This window comes from Coregonus lavaretus, assembly GCF_964263955.1.
Source record: "Coregonus lavaretus genome assembly, chromosome: 22".
Lineage (NCBI taxonomy): Eukaryota > Metazoa > Chordata > Actinopteri > Salmoniformes > Salmonidae > Coregonus > Coregonus lavaretus.
The window spans coordinates 13,533,577-13,554,632 of record NC_140009.1 but is presented as its reverse complement, the minus strand read 5'-3'; the positions used below and the strand labels follow the sequence as shown (position 1 = coordinate 13,554,632).

General features: G+C 45.8%; 1 protein-coding gene across 1 annotated transcript; it reads left to right on the top strand.

The window, feature by feature from the left end:
- Window positions 1–1,723: 1,723 nt before the first annotated feature.
- Window positions 1,724–15,151, top strand: LOC311150286 (renin-like; the record flags this gene model as incomplete). The annotated part of the gene is made up of 9 exons (XM_084187671.1): window positions 1,724–1,800; window positions 2,693–2,846; window positions 2,998–3,121; window positions 10,957–11,075; window positions 12,352–12,548; window positions 13,489–13,611; window positions 13,984–14,128; window positions 14,247–14,345; window positions 14,532–15,151. 9 exons carry the CDS (start codon window positions 1,724–1,726, stop codon window positions 14,691–14,693), a joined length of 1,200 nt encoding a protein of 399 aa, XP_084043797.1. The 3' UTR covers window positions 14,694–15,151.
- Between the last annotated feature and the right edge of the window lie 5,905 nt (window positions 15,152–21,056).

The following is a 21,056-nucleotide window of genomic DNA, read 5'->3' as shown; positions in this document are numbered from 1 at the left end:
CCTGAAGTCCACAGCACAACCCCCACAAACAAAATGTAGGATTAACTCCATTCCCTGTTGAGTATTCCTATCCGGGCTATTGATTTGGATAATGTCTTGTCCCAATTGATTGGTGTACATACTTAGTGCCGAACAATCATTAACCTACCAGATGAGAGTGGAGTTTAGTTACATTTACATGGTCATTTTAGTAATTTAGTAATTTAGCAGATGCTCTTAAAGGGCCAATGCAGCCATTTTATATCAATATCAAATCATTTCTGGGTAATAAATGAATACCTTAGTGTGATTGTTTTAAATTAAAATGGTCAAAAATAAACAAAAGTTCTCAAGCAAGAATTTGGCTAGGACTGTCTGAGAGTGGTCTGAGTGGGGAGGGGAAAACTGAAAAACAGCTGTTATTGGCAGAGAGGTTTGGAACTCTCTTTCTTATTGGTCTATTAACTAATTTACCACCTGGTGATGTCACCAGGCAGGCCAAAACGCCATCCCACCAAAACAGGCTGAAATATCAGGCGGTCTTTTCTTCTCTTCTCTTACACTTAAATGGCATTATCATCATTTTCACAAATTCACAGTATTATTCCAACCTCATAGTGTGGAAATATTGTATATATAAAACACAGGAAAATCCAGTTTTTGAATGCACTGGGCCTTTAAGAGTTGCTACAAGTGCAGCTTGTATGAGGAGCAGCCTTCAGGAGAGTGTAAACATACAGGTGTGAGTGTCTTGTCTAGGCTACTCTGCAGAAAAGGGCTGGATGGGTGTGGGAAAAGTCCACTATCGCAGACAAGATAAAGGGAAACTGTTGCAGCATACACTGCCAAGTTGGAGCAGATACAGTATACTTCAGCAGAAAGGAAAGAGATGGCACTATAAGTTAACATCTGGCCTGTTTAGCAAGTAATGTTTTACAGGCCATTTCAATAGGTTTTGATGTATTAATGCATGATCTGGCAAGACTGGGTAATCCCTGTCAGCACCCTTCTCCTATTCCCCTGTCCACTTTAAAGTTTATCCATTCTCTGCATTGTCTACATATTACATATGATTATCATCTGGCAATCATTGGATTCAGATGTTATAGCTACTGGCCACATATAGATAAAATGCCTTTGTCACACAATTCAATTCGCCACACCATTCAAGTATAAATTGACTGCTTTCCAGATTTCACAGGGCTAGTTTCTGTGTCCTACGCCTGGGTAATCCCAATCAGCACACTTCTTCTCTGTCCCCCCTAAAGCTTCTTCCTTCTATCTCCCCCCCACTTCTTCTCTGTCCCCCCTAAAGCTTCTCCCTCCCACCCCAAGGCTCCCACTCCTCTTCTCACAGACCTTAATCCATGTTCACCCTGCAGCCGTGATATAAGCCCAGCCTGGTCAGAGAGCTCTCTCTCATCCCTCTGTCTCTAGTCTGTTCCCAAGGGTCACAGTTCAAACCTCTCCCTGGGACCTGTTTATCAAGGGAGGGCTGGGTGAGGTAGAAGGGAGGGAGGGAAAGGGTGGGTGGGTGGGTGGGGGGGAGGTTGGTGGACACTTCTAGGGAAGCTCAGAGCTAGTATAAAAAGAGTAGAAGGACAGAGAGAGAGGGGCCAATCTTTCAGAAAATCGGATATACAAGTAGCTGGTTTATCCGGAGAAACGGTACGAGGATAACTTGAATAGGATAACTTGTGCATCTTCTCACGTCCCGCACACTCCTTCACGCTCCAGGGTCTCCATGGCCCTGCTGATGCTATGCTGGGTGTGTGTGATTGCTCTGTCACTGACGATGACCACCAGCCATGCCTTACTAAGGTAACGCCATCTTTTTATTTATGTTTCTGTCACCGTATGTTGTCTACTCTGCAATGTGTTATGAACCTACATTTTATGGTCCTACTCTGTAATGTGTTATGAACCTAAATGTTATGGTCCTACTTTGCAATGTGTTATGAACCTAAATGTTATGGTCCTACTCTGCAATGTGTAATGCTACTTAAAAGTCCAATGCAGCCTTTTTATCTCAATATCAAATTATTTCTGGGTAACAATTAAATAACTTACTGTGATTGTTTTCTAATTACATGGTCAAAAATAAACAAAAATAGCTTCCTAGCAAAGAGCAATTTCTCAAGCAATAATTTTGCTAGGACTGTCTGGGAGTGGTCTGAGTGGGGAGCAGAAAACTGAAAACTAGCTGTTATTGGCAGAGACGTTTGGAACTATTTTTCTTATTGGTCTATTAACTTATTTACTGCCTGGTGATGTCACCAGGCAGGCCGAGACTCCATCCCACCAAAATAGGCTGTAATTTCAGGCAGTCTTTCCAAACAGCTCTTACAATAAAAGGGTATTATCAAAATTTTCACAATTTCACAGTATTATTCCAACCTCATAGTGTGGAAATATTTATAAAACGTGTTTGACTGCTCTGGGCTGTTAAAATAGACAGTGAAGAAGCTTGAATGGATACGTTGAAGTGTTTTATCAATTTAAACCAGACTATTTTGCTAAACTAAATCAATAGAGAATGTGTATTTTTGGTAGAGCTGTAGAAACAAAAATGTTATACAGACATTGGGGACACATGGTCTCATATCAACAATGGTCCATGATTGCAGAATGCATTGTATACCCCAACCCCTGCTCACTTCCTATCTATCATTCTATTGGATGATCTTTCCTCACTGTTGTCGTCTCTGATCAGGATCAGTCTGAAGAAGATGCCCTCCATAAGAGAGACCCTGCATGAGATAGGTGTGTCCCCAGCGCAGTTATTCGCTGAATTGGCCCAGAAGAGCAAAAATGACCTCTCCCCCAGCAACGGGACAGCCCCCACCCCCCTCACCAACTACCTGGATGTGAGAGACCCCCTGCACACACTGCACTGACCACGCATACTGTAGATGCAATTGACATGGGAATATTATGTTCCAAATGAGAGAACACAAACCACGTGCCAAACTCAGTGGAGTAAATGATTCATTGCCTCTTCTTCTCTCTGCTTCTCAGACCCAGTACTATGGGGAGATCAGTATTGGTTCTCCTGCCCAGATGTTCAACGTAGTGTTTGATACAGGCTCAGCCAACCTGTGGGTGCCCTCATACAGCTGTTCCCCTCTCTATACTGCCTGCTGTAAGTACAATGCACACACACACACAAACACACACACCCACACACACACATTCAGAGGCGCCATGACCATAGGGGGCACAGGGGCAAGTGCCCCCTTAGATTTGTCCTGTTTAAAGAAAAAAAAAAGATGTTGTTTCTCTGTAATATTACTAGCCACCTAGCAATTTTATTATGTTGGCTTTAGCTAGCCCAGATAGGTTTCCAGTTTCCCAACCTCATTACTAGCTACCAAGAAGCCATCAATCAAGTTAGAGTGGCTAGCTTGTCTAACTGCAGGTAACTGCCAAAATAAAGGAAACACAGGAATGCAACATCGTTTTTCCATGAGAAATTCCATAATTTGGGGCGCAAATTACCCCCACAGTGCAGTAATACCCCCACAGTGGTATTATTGCACTGTGATATAAAAATTGGCATCTGTGTGCTTTAGGACAATGCAGACACCTTAGAGCGGTTGGGTAGGCTGTTTGGCGATTTCAGACGGCTGGATTTAGGACCGCGCGGACACTACAGAGTGTGCGGACAGGCTGTGCGAAGGCAAAGCTATTAATATAGGACCAGCACGGTGCTGCTGTCTGCAGCTGCCATCTCTGTGTATTACACTTTTTCTCTAAGTTGTAAAAGCAAGCAGAGCAGAAACTCGCTACTCTTTATTTGACTGATGCAGCTGGCAAGGTAACTGTTTTTTGACTAAACAGGAAAAAAAAGTATTTATTCACAGTGCTGACATGTAATGTTAGCTAATGTTTCATCCCCTCTCGACTGAAGTTCTTTCTGTAGCTACCACAACCAGTTCAGCTTTAGCCTCTAGCTATCTGTCAGGTAGCAGCATCTAGCAGCTGTTGTGTGTATGGAAATGTGTTTTAGTATTTTTGTCCCGTTTCAACAGAAGTAAATTGACTTGGCTAGTTTTTGCCAGTTGATGTACCATTAGAGCTAGCTAGCTCATTAACTGTAACTATTATTTTTACCTCAATCACACTAGACCTGAATCAAACGATGAAACCAGCGGCCAAACTGAAGACCGATATTCTGACGTTTTTTGACAGCGCAATGTGTCACGCCCTGGCTCTGGGGACTCTTGTATGTTGAGCCAGGGTGTTAGTTTCTTTGTGTAGTGTCTATGTTTCGTTTTCTATGTTCACGATCTAGTTTAAGTGTTTCTATGTTGGCCGGGGTGGTTCCCAATTAGAGACAGCTGTGTCTTGTTGTCTCTGATTAGGAACCATACTTAGGCAGCCTGTTGTGCACTTGTCTTTTGTGGGATCTTGTTCCGTGTAGGTTTGTGTATGACCGAGGACTTCACGTTTCATTTTGTTGTTTTTGTTATTTGTATCGTGTTGCTAAGTACACTATTAAAGAGATATCACGCTGCGCCTTGGTCCACTCATTATGACGATCGTGACAGAAGATCCCACCATCAAAGGACCAAGCAGCGTGTCCAGGAGCAGACAGCCTGGACGTGGGAGGAGATCTTGGACGGGCAGGGGTCCTGGACTTGGGAGGAAATCCAGGCCGGAATGGATCGCCGTCCGTGGGAGGAGAGGGTGGAGGCGCGCCATAGAGAGGAGCAGTGGCGCCAACCGGGCCGACGTCGGACACGCAAGAGGCAACCCCAATAAATTTTTTGGGGGGGGCACACGGCATGGACGACGGGGCTGCTGGAGGCAGCTACGGGGCGAGTTTGGGGATTGGGAGAGGAAGCCACCGGGTTTGGGGGGCTGGAAGGGAGGTTGGCGTAGCCTAGAGGTAGAGCAGAGCCAACTCCCCGTACTCAGGCTAGGCAGCGTGAGACTGGGCAGGTTCCGAGCTGTGCGGAGCTGCGTACTGTGCCACGAGTGGTCCGGCACAGTCCAGTACGTCCTGTGCGAGCACCACGCACGTGTCGTGCTAAGGTGGGCATGTAGCCAGGACGGAGTGTGCCGGCTCAACACTCGTGGCCTCCAGTACCCCTCCTCGTCCCAGATATCCTGCGCCAGTGTCACGTGCTGTAGTGCCAGTACGAGTACACAGCCCTGTACGTCCTGTGCTGATGCCTCACACAGAGTGTGTAAAAATAGGCATTCAGCCAGGACGGATTGTGTCAGCTCTTCGCTCCAGACCTCCAGTCCGTCTCCACAGCCCGGTCCGGCCCGTTCCTGCTCCCCGCACCAAGGCTGTGGTGCGTGTCGCCAGCCCAGTCCGGCCTGTTCCTGCCCCTCGCACCAAGCCTGTGATGCGCGTCGCCAGCCCGGCCCGGCCTGTTCCTGCCCCTCGCACCAAGCCTGTGGTGCGCATCGCCAGCCCGGCCCGGCCTGTTCCTGCCCCTCGCACCAAGCCTGTGATGCGCGTCGCCAGCCCGGCCCGGCCTGTTCCTGCCCCTCGCACCAAGCCTGTGGTGCGCATCGCCAGCCCGGCCCGGCCTGTTCCTGCTCCTCGCACCAAGCCAATGGTGCGCGTCGCCAGCCCGGCCCGGCCTGTTCCTGCTCCCCGTACCAAGCCTATGGTGCGCATCGCCAGCCTGGCCCGGCCTGTTCCTGCTCCCCGCACCAAGCCTGTGGTGCGCGTCGCCAGCCCGGCACGGCCCGTTCCTGCTCCCCGCACCAAGCCAAGGGTGCGCTTCGTCAGCCCGGTCCAGCCCATTCCTGTTCCCCGCACCAAGCCAATGGTGCGCGTCGTCAGCCCGGCCCGGCCTGTTCCTGCTCCCCGCACCAAGCCTGTGGTGCGCGTCGCCAGCCCGGTCCGGCCTGTTCCTGCTCCCCGCACCAAGCTTGTGATGCGCGTCGCCAGCCCGGTCCGGCCCGTCCCTGCTCCCCGCACCAAGCCTGTGGTGCGCGTCGTCAGTCCGGGACAGCCCGTGCCTGCTTCACCGGTGCCTGGTCAGGTACCGGTCAGCTGCTCCACACCGGAGCCTAAGCAATCCGCTCCACCGATGTCCAGTCCAGCTCCAGCCAGCGGGACCAGACCAGGGGCGCTACGGGGGGGTTGTTAGAGGGTGGTGGTCACGCCCGGAGCCGGATCCGCCTCCGAGGTGGAATGCCCACCCGGCCCCTCCCCTGTTGGGTTTTTGTTGGCGCGGTCGCAGTCCGTTATTTGTATCGTGTTGCTAAGTACACTATTAAAGAGATGTACGCATATCACACTGCGCCTTGGTCCACTCATTATGACGATCGTGACACAATGTGAGTTTTATTAGTCAGTATAGCAATGTAACGTTATTGATCTGTCAGTTTCCCTAGCAAATTCCCTACTTTTCACACTGACACGGTATAAACAGCTCTACAGGCTACACTGTCATGGTGCACAGTCAGCACACAACACTATATTCATCATGTCTTAGCAGGATCAGATGGTGTCAGGTGTCCCAGCAGGGTCAGACAGCCAGGGAAGACCAGTCTATGGAGCTAAGGTACATTTTGCAGTATATTATTATAACAATCAGTGAATGGATACAAAGTTCCATCTTGAGTTGATGGGTAGGCTACAGCCTGGGATCTGCGAATGATGGTCATTTCAATTGTTCAACCATTGATTCTATTACTGGATAATATAATGTGTAAATGTACACCAAGGTAAGTCTTTGTCATGCCTCATCTGAGCAGGATCAGATGGTGACAGGGGCCTCAGCAGGGTCATGCAACCAGGGGGAGACCAGTCTGTGACGGCGCTGAGGTGAACTTTTTGCAGATACAACACTTTATTAACACTGGACAAGCCAGAAGCTTAAAAGATTGAAACTATTTTAAGGCAGTCTAACAAACCTCTAAAGTTGATTTCCAAACTGTATCAAGGGTTGATAGAGGCTTTTCCAGATGACACAAAACATGTCAAACAAAAAAAGACCTGGGAAGCACTATTGATGATGATGAATGTATACAAATAAAATGAAATCAAATTTTATTTGCCACATGCGCCAAATACAACAGGTGTAGACATTACCGTGAAATGTATACAGGTATGTTTGAATGCCCAGTCATGGTCATATAATCTCAGACATAAATTACTGCAGTTTAAGACCATCCATAGAACATACTAAATCAAATTAAATCAAATTTTATTTGCAATTAGATTCTTTTTTTCATGGCACATGAGACACCTGTCTGATTTGTGCCTGTCTCAGTGAACTAATCCATTGAGGATGCCGAGGTGATGCCACAGTCCAAGAATATGGGGATTGTGGCTCAGATGCACAAGGAACGTCTCTCTCCAGAACGCGCTCTCTCTCGCCATTTCGTGGGTTCATGGTTTCATAAACTTCTGTGCAATTGCTGTGTCTATCAATTCCCCATTACATATATCACCAGTACTAGCTTACATTTACCGTTAATTCCTATAATTTCTAATTTATTAGAATGTTTGTTTGGTTATGGTCATTTCTGTTCATGCATTCAATATATTATTATTACAGTCATTTACTATTCTCGTTGTCGGAGTGGACATGTGTTTTGAAGAACTCACAACCTACAGGTCCCCTGTAGCTCAGTTGGTAGAGCATGGCGCTTGCAACGCCAGGGTTGTGGGTTTGTTTCCCACGGGGGGCCAGTATGAAAATGTATGCACTCTCTAACTGTAAGTCGCTCTGGATAAGAGCGTCTGCTAAATGATGTAAATGTAAACTGAGAAAAGTTTTTGTTTATTTTATTCCATTAATGAGTTTTGTCAATTTATTCATCGTCTTTTGTTTGAAACGCTCCCGTCAATGTTAAGTAAGGACACACACATAGAAGTAGGACTAGTCTACCTGGCCTGCGCACAAATGTAGGCCTTTAAATGTGCCCATTTTGGGATGTCTGGTAGTACTTCTGACTGCCTTAACTCACCACCACTAATGAGCTGTGGAGCTTCTCAAAGTAATTTTTCTTAATCTCAAACAGCAAGTAAATGAAGTCTGTTTTTAGAATCAATTCAGAATGGCAATAGTTCAACAAAGTATTTCAACAATATTTCCAGCTCTCTCCCTTTCAATAACCACTCGGCATAAAAGGGATAGATGTAATGCTCTGATCCAGTGGAAACGTCATAAAATACCTGAATACTTATTTTCCCTTGCACCAATAGCCTACAGCTGTGTCTGTCCTGAGCTCACTGGCGCAGGAAACTGAGGGCCCAGAATATTTTATACAATGTTTCAAGTTTGCTAGTGCAAGTTTCTGGGAGACCCAGTTGATAGTTGATACAATGTTTCAAGTTCGTTGCAGACAGGCCATGCATAGCCAATGTGATTTAAAGGATATTTATTTTCATCTGGATATTTTCTACCTTCAGGTTGCAATGTTTTTATGTGTTGGCTTTATGTTGGCTATTTTTACATAGTTGGCAATGGTAATAAAAGTTACTTTTAGATTTGTATAATTTTCATTTAGATTTAGAATGTAGATTAACCACAGACAATGATTTTGAGATACAAAGACTATTATAATGAAATGTTCCACGAAAAATCATAACTGGCACGCAGATTGGTAGAAATTATAAGATAAATTGGCACTCCAAATGGAAAAGGTTGCTGACTGCTGGTGTAGCCTATTACCGGCAACTTCAGGAGCGTAAGAGCCAACTTATGTTTGATCCGAAAATGTGGTCGGCGGCGCCATATGGATGGTGTGATGCAATTGCACACACACTCACTTCCTTGACAACTTCCTTCACAACAGCTCTGCAGTGCTCCGTGAAGCGCAATAAGTATGAATGCCCTGACTTCTGCAGAGGCCGTATCACCGTAAATGCTGCACGGCCAATGCAGACGTGGGATTGACCATACAGCGCCTTTAATGGCAGAATCTGCGAAGGCCAGCAGCAGCGGGAGAAGGAGGGTCGGGAACAGGTTTTTATCTTCTGGTTAGGCTATCTTGATCTCTGGCTCTCTCTTGAGTCATTTGTGTGTCTTAATTATTTAATCAAACAGCGTGCTTAAATCATCAGACAAGTTCAGTATATAGTAGATTTGATTAAAACACAAAGGTTGTGTCTATATATGGAAAAATACACGTTTAACATTTTTGACCAATCGATTGGTCGAAAGAAAAGACTACTCTTGGTTGACCAAGATGTTTTTTTGTCTGGTACAGCCCTAGTAGAAATGCAGGAAATGAGCTTTTGAGGCCAAAAACCAGTTGAGGGAGGACCTCCGCCAGGTTATGTCCATTCAGTGACCACTCGTGCCCTGTGGATAGGGGCATTGTCATCCTATGGGGGTATAGCCATGGTATCTAAAATAATGGCCAAAATAATGGCCTGCCCAGCAATTTTATACATGCCCCTAAGCATGATGGGATGGTAGCCCTTTCCTGCAGTCAAATGACCTAGTGGCCTCATGGGTGGAATGTTATTAATATTTTTCAGAATTTCAGAATTAATCAACATTATTATTTATTTAGTTTAACAAACGGTTTTGTTATAATTCAGTCTTCTGTGATGTGTATAAAGTGTAATATTGAGATGCAAACTCAAAATTGAATAGATTTCAACTCTATATCTGACATGGTACAGGTGTCTTTTTTTAAGCCCATAGCCATGTGTGTGAGGTGTATACTTTTGTTACAAAGTAGATTTGTTTAAGACTACCAAGAAACCTGATTTAGCCCACTGCAGTGAAAGGTTAATTGCTTAGTTAATTCAGGAACCGCAGTGCTAGCTGTGCCACTAGAGATCCTGGTTCGAATCCAGGCTCTGTCGTAGCTGGCCGCGACCGGGAGACCCATGGGGCGGCGCACAATTGGCCCATCGTCGTCCAGGGTAGGGGAGGGAATAGCCGGCAGGGATGTAGCTCAGTTGGTAGAGCATGGCGTTTGCAACGCCAGGGTTGTGGGTTCAATTCCCACGGGGGGCCAGTATAAAAAATTATGTATGCACTCACTAACTGTAAGTCGCTCTGGATAAGAGCGTCTGCTAAATATGTAAAATGTAAATGAACCACGTGTGGAAGCACCTGCTTTCAATATACTTTGTATACCTGATTTACTCAAGTGTTTCCATTATTTTGGCAGTTAGCTGTATTTTAGCTGGCATGTCTGCTGGCAAGGATGGTAGACTTTAGAAAGGCGAGCAATAACTAAATGTACTGAATAAGACTCACATTCCTTTCAATCTTTTACCCAGATTTTAGCATAGCTGCAGAGAAGCATATTAAGTGTATTTTTTTTAAAGAACCACCAGTCAGGAGGATACAGACAGCTCAGGAGGCATGCTTAGATATGCGGAAAAATAGACATATTTTTCACATAGAATTAAGCATACTGATTGTGGCTCTAGATAGCAGGAAAAATGTGTTTGAAAAATTTAAATTTCTCAAAATTCTCAATCGCCTAGCCATCCTCACATACTTTGTGCCACCTCAGATTTTTGAGGTGCATGACACCCCTACACACATTCACACACGCACACAGACACACACACACACACACACACACACACACACACACATTTTAAATACTTTATTTGAATCCACCAATCAAATTTACAAAAAAAGGATCCATGGCACTCAAGGGTACAGTAAGCACCTCCTTCTCCAAACAGCTAGGCTGCCCACGACAGCTGAACAGAACAGTACCTAGCCAATTGCTTTGCCCTAGTTTTTGTCAGGCCCGCAATCTGGAGGCTGCCGAATATCAGCACAACCAGCACAACCAGCTAGCACCTAAACCCGAGGCTGTCCAAGCATGCCACGAGGGGCTGGTACTTATGCAGCTTTTCGGCAAAGGCCTGCTCCATGTAGCCGTCAAATGAGCAGCCCACTTCCTAAATGAGCACCTCCTCCTGGCCTCCCACACACATACACATAAAAGCTGTATGTTTGATTGCTTCACCAGAGATAAGCATGTTCCCGGACAATGATGACTCAATGACCTTTGAACTCACAGTTACCCACAACAGATACGACGGTTCCAAGTCCCGGACGCACGTCAAGAACGGGACAGGTTTCTCCATCCAGTATGCCTCTGGAAACATCCGGGGATTCCTGAGTGAGGATGTGGTTGTGGTGAGTGTAACATTATACCACTCTAAGAAAATAACCTTCCTACCCTTTCTCCTCACCTGTTTCCTATCATCCCTTTTTATCGTGCTTTTTTGTGATCAATATGGGAATAATACACTGCTCAAAAAAATAAAGGGAACACTTAAACAACACAATGTAACTCCAAGTCAATCACACTTCTGTGAAATCAAACTGTCCACTTAGGAAGCAACACTGATTGACAATAAATGTCACATGCTGTTGTGCAAATGGAATAGACAACAGGTGGAAATTATAGGCAATTAGCAAGACACCCCCAATAAAGAAGTGGTTCTGCAGGTGGTGACCATAGACCACTTCTCAGTTCCTATGCTTCCTGGCTGATGTTTTGGTCACTTTTGAATGCTGGCGGTGCTTTCACTCTAGTGGTAGCATGAGACGGAGTCTACAACCCACACAAGTGGCTCAGGTAGTGCAGCTCATCCAGGATGGCACATCAATGCGAGCTGTGGCAAGAAGGTTTGCTGTGTCTGTCAGCGTAGTGTCCAGAGCATGGAGGCGCTACCAGGAGACAGGCCAGTACATCAGGAGACGTGGAGGAGGCCGTAGGAGGGCAACAACCCAGCAGCAGGACCGCTACCGCCACCTTTGTGCAAGGAGGAGCAGGAGGAGCACTGCCAGAGCCCTGCAAAATGACCTCCAGCAGGCCACAAATGTGCATGTGTCTGCTCAAACAGTCAGAAACAGACTCCATGAGGGTGGTATGAGGGCCCGACGTCCACAGGTGGGGGTTGTGCTTACAGCCCAACACCGTGCAGGACATTTGGCATTTGCTAGAGAACACCAAGATTGGCAAATTCGCCACTGGCGCCCTGTGCTCTTCACAGATGAAAGCAGGTTCACACTGAGCACATGTGACAGACGTGACAGAGTCTGGAGACGCCGTGGAGAACGTTCTGCTGCCTGCAACATCCTCCAGCATGACCGGTTTGGCGGTGGGTCAGTCATGGTGTGGGGTGGCATTTTTTGGGGGGGCCGCACAGCCCTCCATGTGCTCGCCAGAGGTAGCCTGACTGCCATTAGGTACCGAGATGAGATCCTCAGACCCCTTGTGAGACCATATGCTGGTGCGGTTGGCCCTGGGTTCCTCCTAATGCAAGACAATGCTAGACCTCATTTTTTTGAGCAGTGTAGTAGACATTGCCCATAAGTACTGATCTACCGTAGGATTATCTTACTAGGGGAAAACCTAGATCTAGGTTTTGAGGGACAGTTATATCTTACTCTGTGCATTCTCTAGGTGGGTGGCATCCCAGTGGTCCAGGTGTTTGCGGAGGCCACAGCCCTGCCTGCCATCCCCTTCATCTTTGCCAAGTTTGACGGGGTCCTTGGGATGGGCTACCCCAACGTGGCCATCGACGGCATCACCCCTGTGTTCGACCGCATCATGTCCCAGCACGTCCTCAAGGATGAGGTCTTCTCTGTTTATTACAGCAAGTAGGGGATATCATTGTCACTGTTCATACAGGGCCCGATTCAGACTTGAGATAAGTAGACTTCTTTTTACTTAAAGGTCCAATGAAGCCGTTTTTATCTCAATATCAAATAATTTCTAGGTAACAATTACGTACCTTACTGTGATTGTTTTCAAATGAAAATGGTCAATAAGAAACAAACATAGCTTCTTAGCAAAGAGCAATTTCTCAAGCAATAATTTAGCTAGGACTGTCTTTGAGTGGTCTGAGTGGGGAGGGGAAAACTGAGAACTAGCTGTTATAGGCAGAGAGGTTTGGAACTCTCTTTCTTATTGGTCTATTAACTAATTTATTTGCTGGTGATGTCACCAGGCAGGCCGAGACTCCATCCCACCAAAACAGGCTGAAATCTCAGGCAGCCTTTTCAAACAGCTCTTACACTAAAAGGGCATTATCATAATTTTCACGATTTCACAGTATTATTCCAACCTCGTGTGGAACACAGGAACATCACGTTTCTGACTGCACTAGGCCTTTAAGTCCATGTTACCTCAAGTCTGAATCGGGCCCATAAAACTCACACAAGTAGGTCTTAGTGGGTTGCACATTTCATCAAAATATTGTTTTGAACATTCGTTTTAGGACTGATGCCCGACTGAGCATTCTACTCAATGCATTGTCAATTGGGGCTGATGATTTCATCAAAAGTGCATTACAGCAGCTTAGAAAAACAATGACATTTCTAAAGGATGCAAATAATTAGGTGGAAAATGAAGTGGAAACAACGTTGATTCAATCAGTTTTTGCCCAGTGGGTAGCCCCCATTCAGAATGACTGGGCTTATCATGACTTTTGGGCACCCCAATGTCGGAGGGCGGTTTGAGAACGTGCACAACAATGGCATGATGTGACGGAGCTGCAACCTATGAATAGCAATCGTGCAATCTTTTTTTTTCTCTCAGAGACCCAATGCACAAACCAGGTGGAGAGCTAGTGATGGGAGGAACAGACCCAGACTACTATACTGGTACCTTCAACTACATGGGCACCAGTGAGGCAGGAAAATGGGAGGTCAACATGAAAGGGTGAGATGTGACAGTTATGTGTGTACGTGTGCATGTGCAACAGTGGAGGCTGGTGGGAGGAGCTAAAGGAGGACTGGCTCATTGTAATGGCTGGAATGGAATAAATGGAATGGTTTCAAACATTTGGAAACCACATTTTTGACTCTGTTCCATTGATTCCAGTCCAGCAATTACAATGAGCCCGTCCCCCTATAGGTCTTCCCACCAACCTCCACTGATGTGCAAGTTGTGCGTCTGTCTGTCTGTCTGTCTGTTTGTTTGTTTGTTTATCTGTGGGCCAGTATATGCACATTTGCCTGTGTCAATGAACTTTACATGTGTGTGTCATTTTCTCTCTCTCTTTTTCTCTTTCTCCCCTTCCCTCTCTCCCAGGGTGACAGTGGGGGAGGAGATGCTGTTCTGTAAGGAGGGCTGTACGGCAGTGATTGACACAGGCTCCTCCTACATCACAGGCCCCGCCTCCTCTGTGTCTGTACTGATGAAAACCATTGGAGCCACAGAGCTGGCAGAGGGAGGGGTATGTACATCACAGAGCCACATACTGTATCTTTATTGCCTAAATGGTCTGTTAACTAGCATCTTCCCTTACCTTATCTTATGGGTGGACTAAGATGTGTTGTTTGTTCTCTTTTCAGTACACTGTAAACTGTGACCTGGTGAAGTCCTTACCCAGTGTCACCTTCCACCTCGGAGGCCATGAGTACGCACTCACTGAGGAGGACTACATCTTATGGGTAAGCAACATGGAAATTGGCACAACTGGGATATACTGTACAGATACAGGGCGATTGTCATGTTTACCTTTGCAGCTACTATGTCATGTTTATTTTGTGCTTATAGATGTGACATGTATGTTTTATAAATACGCATTTATGGAAGTCTTTACCAGTATTTTTTTATGATTTGCTCTCCGTCTGCAGCAATCTCAGTTTGGAGAGGACATCTGTAGTGTGACCTTTAGGGGTTTGGATGTGCCGCCCCCTACTGGCCCTATCTGGATCCTGGGAGCCAACTTTATTGCCCGCTACTACACAGAGTTCGACCGTCGCAACAACCGCATAGGCTTCGCCACAGCAGTCTGACAGGATCGTCCGCTTAGCCACCAAGCTTTCACTCTCTCTTGCTCTTATTCCTTCTTTCTCTCTATGTCTCTGTTACAGTCTCTTAAAACCAGCCTGTATTTCTCCCTCACACTCTTACTCTATCATTGCGTTTCTCTTTCTCTCTCTTTCTCTGTCTATTTATCACAGGGCCTGCCCTTTGTCCCCATATTTTTTACACTTCTTGCATTCTGCCATGTCAAGTCATCATTTTGAATTCAATCTGTGCCAATTGCACTTTTCACCTCGTATTACCCAATCAGAATACATCTTTGTTTTTAGTTGACGAGTATTGACGTGCTGCTAACATCACACTTATTTTGTGTTATATATCATATGGCATGCTGATGTCATGTCATACAGTTTGATTTTTAAACAATCCTCATGTAATAACACTGTCTGCATTGTCATGACGTAACAAGAATAAAGCTTGTTTAATGGAAATGTCTATATTCTTGTTATTATTATTATTATTATTGTCTGCAGTCAAGGAATTTTGACTGTGTTTTTTCATCAGGGGAAACACCAGCAGAAAACAAAGTGTTCCACATTCACTGACCGCAGAAACATGAGCATCTTAATGTCTGTACAGAAATAAACTATCCAGATGTCTTCTATTTTGAGTCACAATATTAATATGATTTATCCTCTGAAGTTGAGCTAGAGATGAATTGATATCAGACCGTGTTTAAGTCCTTAGTTATGGCAGCCTTTGGTCTACAATGTGTTGATCTAATGTGGGAACTGGTGGCGTGAAAATAGCACACATTGTATGTGGTGGATGCGGGGGTGGATGTAGAAAACCGGTTGTGTGATTTATCCTCTTTTCTGCTGTTCCCTCCTGACTGAAGATGCCTTTCTCAGCGTGGTGTCTGAACGCTCATTCTTAACTCTCTATCTTCTCTCTCTGTTTTCTCTCTCTTCACTCTCTTCTCTCCCTCTCTCGATTATGTGCTTTTTTTCACCATGTGCCAGCTGGCTAGGTCATTGTTTATAAAACATGTGTATGAGCTAGTCTATTTTTCCACAACATTTGTGGACAAATAAAAATTCTCTGCCCACAATTCATGCTGGTAAGAGGGGTGAAGCAATTCAACTTCAGTAAAACTTAACATTTACTGTAATGTAGAGTGATTTCTCTGATATGAAACAGGACAGGATGGAGATGTCCCATGATGTCCTCAAGGAAACATAAGGCCATTTCAGTGTACATCTCAAGCACAAAGGTCAGAGGTCATGATCAATCACAGGTCGGAAAGGTCATACAACCTGTCACTGGAGGATGACTTTGAAAGTGAAACCTGCACTGCAAACAGAATTACCGGAAGACAGACTCTGTTCTTCTTGTAACTTTAACCTTCGTTCTAGCTAGTAGACACACAAAGAGATAAAAACACAATAAATGCAGTCATATTTGTCGCAAACTGTTGTGGAGTTATTTTCAGAGGGAAAGTCCGTCCAGTGATGCGGGGTATAGAGAATAAAGATACCTGGACTGGAAGACGAACAACAGTTTCCTTGCCTTCATCCCAGCACATCCATGAATTGTTCAACTAAGATATTATCTGGAAAAATGTGTTTCGAGGTTAAGGTGAAGATACTAGCACTGCTACTTTTAACACTGTTACTTCTCTCTACATGACTCTACAAAACATCTCCATTTAATTTAGCACTAGATCTGAAGTGACTTTAGAATGGAAACACATGTTATGTTTTACATAATTCTATGTTGAGGAGGAATATCGAATTACCAAAGGTTATACTCAAGTATTTCCTGGAATATGCTGTGTTTATGAACTGTGGTCTGTGTTGAACCTAAGGGACATGACAACACAAACCATATTCCATCTGACCAATTCCCACAGTGGCATCATAAGGATTTAAACAGGAACTATATTTAACCAATAGAACAGGTAATATGTATTTTGCATTTACTGTATTGTATACTGAACAAAAATATAAACGCAACATGCAACAATTTCAACGATTTTACTGAGTTACAGGTCATATAAGGAAATCAGTCAATTGAAATAAATTCATTAGGCCCTAATCTATAAATTCATTAGGCCCTAAAAAATGTATGGGTGTGGATCAGAAAACTAGTCAGTATCTGATGTGACCACCATTTGCCTCATGCAGAGCAACACATCTCCTTCGCATAGAGTTGATCAGGCTGTTGATTGTGGCCTGTGGAATGTTGTCCCACTCCTCTTTATTGGCTGTGTGAAGTTGCTGGATATTGGAGGAACTGGAACACACTGTCATACATGTCAATCCAGAGCATCCCAAACATGTTCAATGGGTGACATGTCTGGTGGGTATGCGGGCCATGTAAGAACTGAGACATTTTCAGCTTCCAGGAATTTGTACAGATCCTTGCGACATGGGGCCGTGCATTATCATGCTGAAACATGAGGGGATGGCGGCGGATGAATGGCACGACAATGGGCCTCAGGATCTCGTCAAGTTATCTCTGTCCATTCAAATTGCCATCGATAAAATGCAATTGTGTTCATTGTCCGTAGCTTATGCCTGCCCCCACCATAACCCCACCGCCACCATGGGGCACTCCGTTCACAACGTTGACATCAGCAAACTGCTCGCCCACATGACGCCATGCACATGGTCTGCGGTTGTGAGGCCGGTTGGACGTACTGCCAAATTCTCTAAAATGACGTTGGAGGTGGCTTATGTTATAGAAATGAACATTCAGTTCTCTGGCAACAGCTTTGGGTGGGTCAGCAGAATTCCACTAAAATAAGATAAGTCAGCTGGCTAGCAGAGATTGATTATTTGTGACATTATATCCTGGGGTTATCCCGAATAGGGCGGTGTATGGGTTGCGGTCAATTGTTTGATCGCAGACACTGGATAAAGTGTTGAAAACAGACACTGGATAAAGTATTGAAAATGCCGGACCAAAAATGAAGACGGACATTCTCCAAACATATGATATAATGTAGCAGGAGCCGGATGGCACCTAATACAAGTAGGGTCAAGTTCTGGGTACATTTTTGACATTCTGTCTTCAGGTATTTCTGTCGCTATTTCATTCTCCCAGGAAGCCTTTGTCTTTACCAATGACAGGCTTTTCATGTTTTGGATGGTTTGGTAGACTCTGGAGATGTTTCCCCTGGCACTGGGGTTAGTGTTAGTCAATGAGGCTCCTGGGTGGAAGAGACGGGAACAGGTTGAGATGCTTTGAAGCACAGCTCCGTATTTGTAAGAGATTCGCAAGGGTCTTTATTCCGTTTTGATACCATTGCTGGAATGCGGAATCAGTTAATGGTTGGAAAGAAAAGTTGGCACATAACGGCATAGGAGTGATCATCTCTTTCAGACCAAAATTACTTCTGAACCTTGTCCATATCTTTAAGGCGCTTTTCACTACTACGGGGTTCACTGTGTGGGAGGTTAGTCCCATGCTTGTTGGGGAGCAGAGTAGGCGAGAGTGTAGCGATAGGAGAGCTTGAGTCTTTTTCTGTAACAGACTATATGGTTCATCCTTGTTTTTATATGTGTATGTCCAATAGTCAGAAGTTGTTTTTCTCCAAGAAACCCACCTACACCCTCGAGATCAAAATCGAGGATGTAGAAATTTGGTGGAGCAAAGCCTGTTTTATTTTTCGGTTGTTCTAGAACTGGTTTGCGGATTCTCGGTTTCTTGTTCTTCCAAATGAAAGATGTGTCACGACCGTCTATGAAATAGGACCAAAGCGCAGCGTTGGTAGCGAACATATTGATTTTAATGAAATACACGAGAATACAAAACAAAACACGATCATGAAGTCCTCAGTGACAACGACTGAACATAGAACAAAAACCCACAAACACAAGGTGAAAACACACAGTTAAATATGGCTCCCAATCAGAGATAACGAGCCGACAGCTGACACTCGTTACCTCCGATTGGGAGTCATTTGACCAAACACAACCAATGACAAACCAACCAAACAAAACACAACCAAACGAACACACCCTGGCTCAAAATACAAAGTCCCGGAGCCAGAGCGTGACAGTACCCCCCCCTAAAGGCGCGGACTCCGACCGCGCCTACACCCCAAATAGGGGAGGGCTGGGTGGGTGTTGCTCCTCGGAGGCGGCTCCGGCTCCGGGCTTGACTACCACCCTACTACAATCCCCCCGTAGTGCCCCCAGTCCGATCTGACCCAGTTAGCTGGATCAGGACTGCCGACGCGCACCCCTGGCTTGGCGCGTGAGGCAGGAATGTACCGGACCTGGCAGACGATACGCACCCTTTGCATGGTACGTGGAGCCGGAACGGACCTCACCGGACTGACGACTCCATTCCCTGGCCTGGTGCGAGTAGCAGGAACGGGCTGGACCAGGCTGACGACTCGCATCCCTGGTTTGGTGCGAGTGGCAGGAACAGGCCGGGCTGGGCTGTCGACGCACACCACTGACTTGGTGGGAATGGCAGGAACAGGCCGGGCTGGGCTGTCGACGCACACCACTGACTTGGTGGGAATGGCAGGAACAGGCCGGGCTGGGCTGTCGACGCACACCACTGACTTGGTGGGAATGGCAGGAACAGGCCGGGCTGGGCTCTCGACGCACACCACTGACTTGGTGGGAATGGCAGGAACAGGCCGGGCTGGGCTGTCGACGCACACCACTGACTTGGTGGGAATGGCAGGAACAGGCCGGGCTGGGCTGTCGACGCACACCACTGACTTGGTGGGAATGGCAGGAACAGGCCGGGCTGGGCTGACGATGCGCACCACTGACTTGGTGGGAATGGCAGGAACAGGCCGGACCGTACTGGGGACACATGCCACTGGCCCCACGCAGGGATCAGGAACGGGCCGGACCGGACTGGGAACACACCCCAGTACCTCTCGCCGTGCCTCCACACATTCCTTCCCCTTCGTGACCAGTGGCCCCCTTAACCTGGCGGCCTTTTCTGCCAACCTACTGCACTCCTCTACCCCGTACTCCTGCTGCCCCGACGTCGTGAGACCCCCCCTAAAAATTTTCTGGGGGTCTCTCCTCTCCGTAGACCAGGCCTCTATAGTCCTCTCCCAACCTTCGCTCTTCTGTCTCCACCACTCGTCATCCAACTCCTGGAAACGCTGCTTGGTCTCGTTGTGGTGGGTTTTTCTGTCACGACCGTCTATGAAATAGGACCAAAGCGCAGCGTTGGTAGCGAACATATTGATTTTAATGAAATACACGAGAATACAAAACAAAACACGATCATGAAGTCCTCAGTGACAACGACTGAACATAGAACAAAAACCCACAAACACAAGGTGAAAACACACAGTTAAATATGGCTCCCAATCAGAGATAACGAGCCGACAGCTGACACTCGTTACCTCCGATTGGGAGTCATTTGACCAAACACAACCAATGACAAACCAACCAAACAAAACACAACCAAACGAACACACCCTGGCTCAAAATACAAAGTCCCGGAGCCAGAGCGTGACAAGATGTTTTTGGTCAAGAGACTTAAAAAAAGATTTAGGAATGAAAATGGGTAATGTCTGGAAATGATTTGTTGGGCAGTGTTACTATTTTGATGGAATTCATGTGGCCTGAGGAGGAGATTGGCAGCATGAACCATTAACCTCATGTACTGTAGCTCTGGGTTATTTTTATACCAAGGTAGATGAAGGGACCCTTGGTTATTTTAAAGGGAATTTCATTGAAATATGCACTAGATGCTGTGTCATTCAGTGGGAACATAATGCTTTGGTTCAGGTTCAGCTTGTAACCTGAGATCCTGCCGAATATATTTAGCGAATCTATAACCGTGGGGATTGTATTGTGAGAGTCTGAAATAAACAGCAGAAGGTTTTCCGCATACAATGAAAGTTTGTGATTTACACCGGCTCTATATATACTGGCAAAATGTTAATTTGTTCATAGGGATATACAGTAGCAAGCAGTTCTATTGCAATATAAAAAAGGGGCAAAAGTAGACATCCCTGTCTCGTGCCTCTATGTAGAGGGAAGTAGTCTGAAATTATTTTGGTTTGTACGTACAGACTCCATGGAGGATGAGTGTAATATTTTGATCCATGATTTAAATACTTCACCAAATCCACATTTATCAAGGGCTGTGAATAGGTATTCCCATTCGATTCGATCAAATGCCTTTTCAGCGTCCAGCAAGGTTACTACTTCTAGCGATTCCGTTGACTGGCTGGCATAGCTTATATTGAAAAGGCGTCGGATGAGGAAAAACGATTATCTTCCTGCCATGAAGTCTGTTTGATCCAGGTGAATTATGGTTGGCATTACAGTTTCCAGACGGCATGAGAGGACTTTCTCTAACATCTTATAATCGACACAGAGCAAAGAGACTGGCCTGTAGGA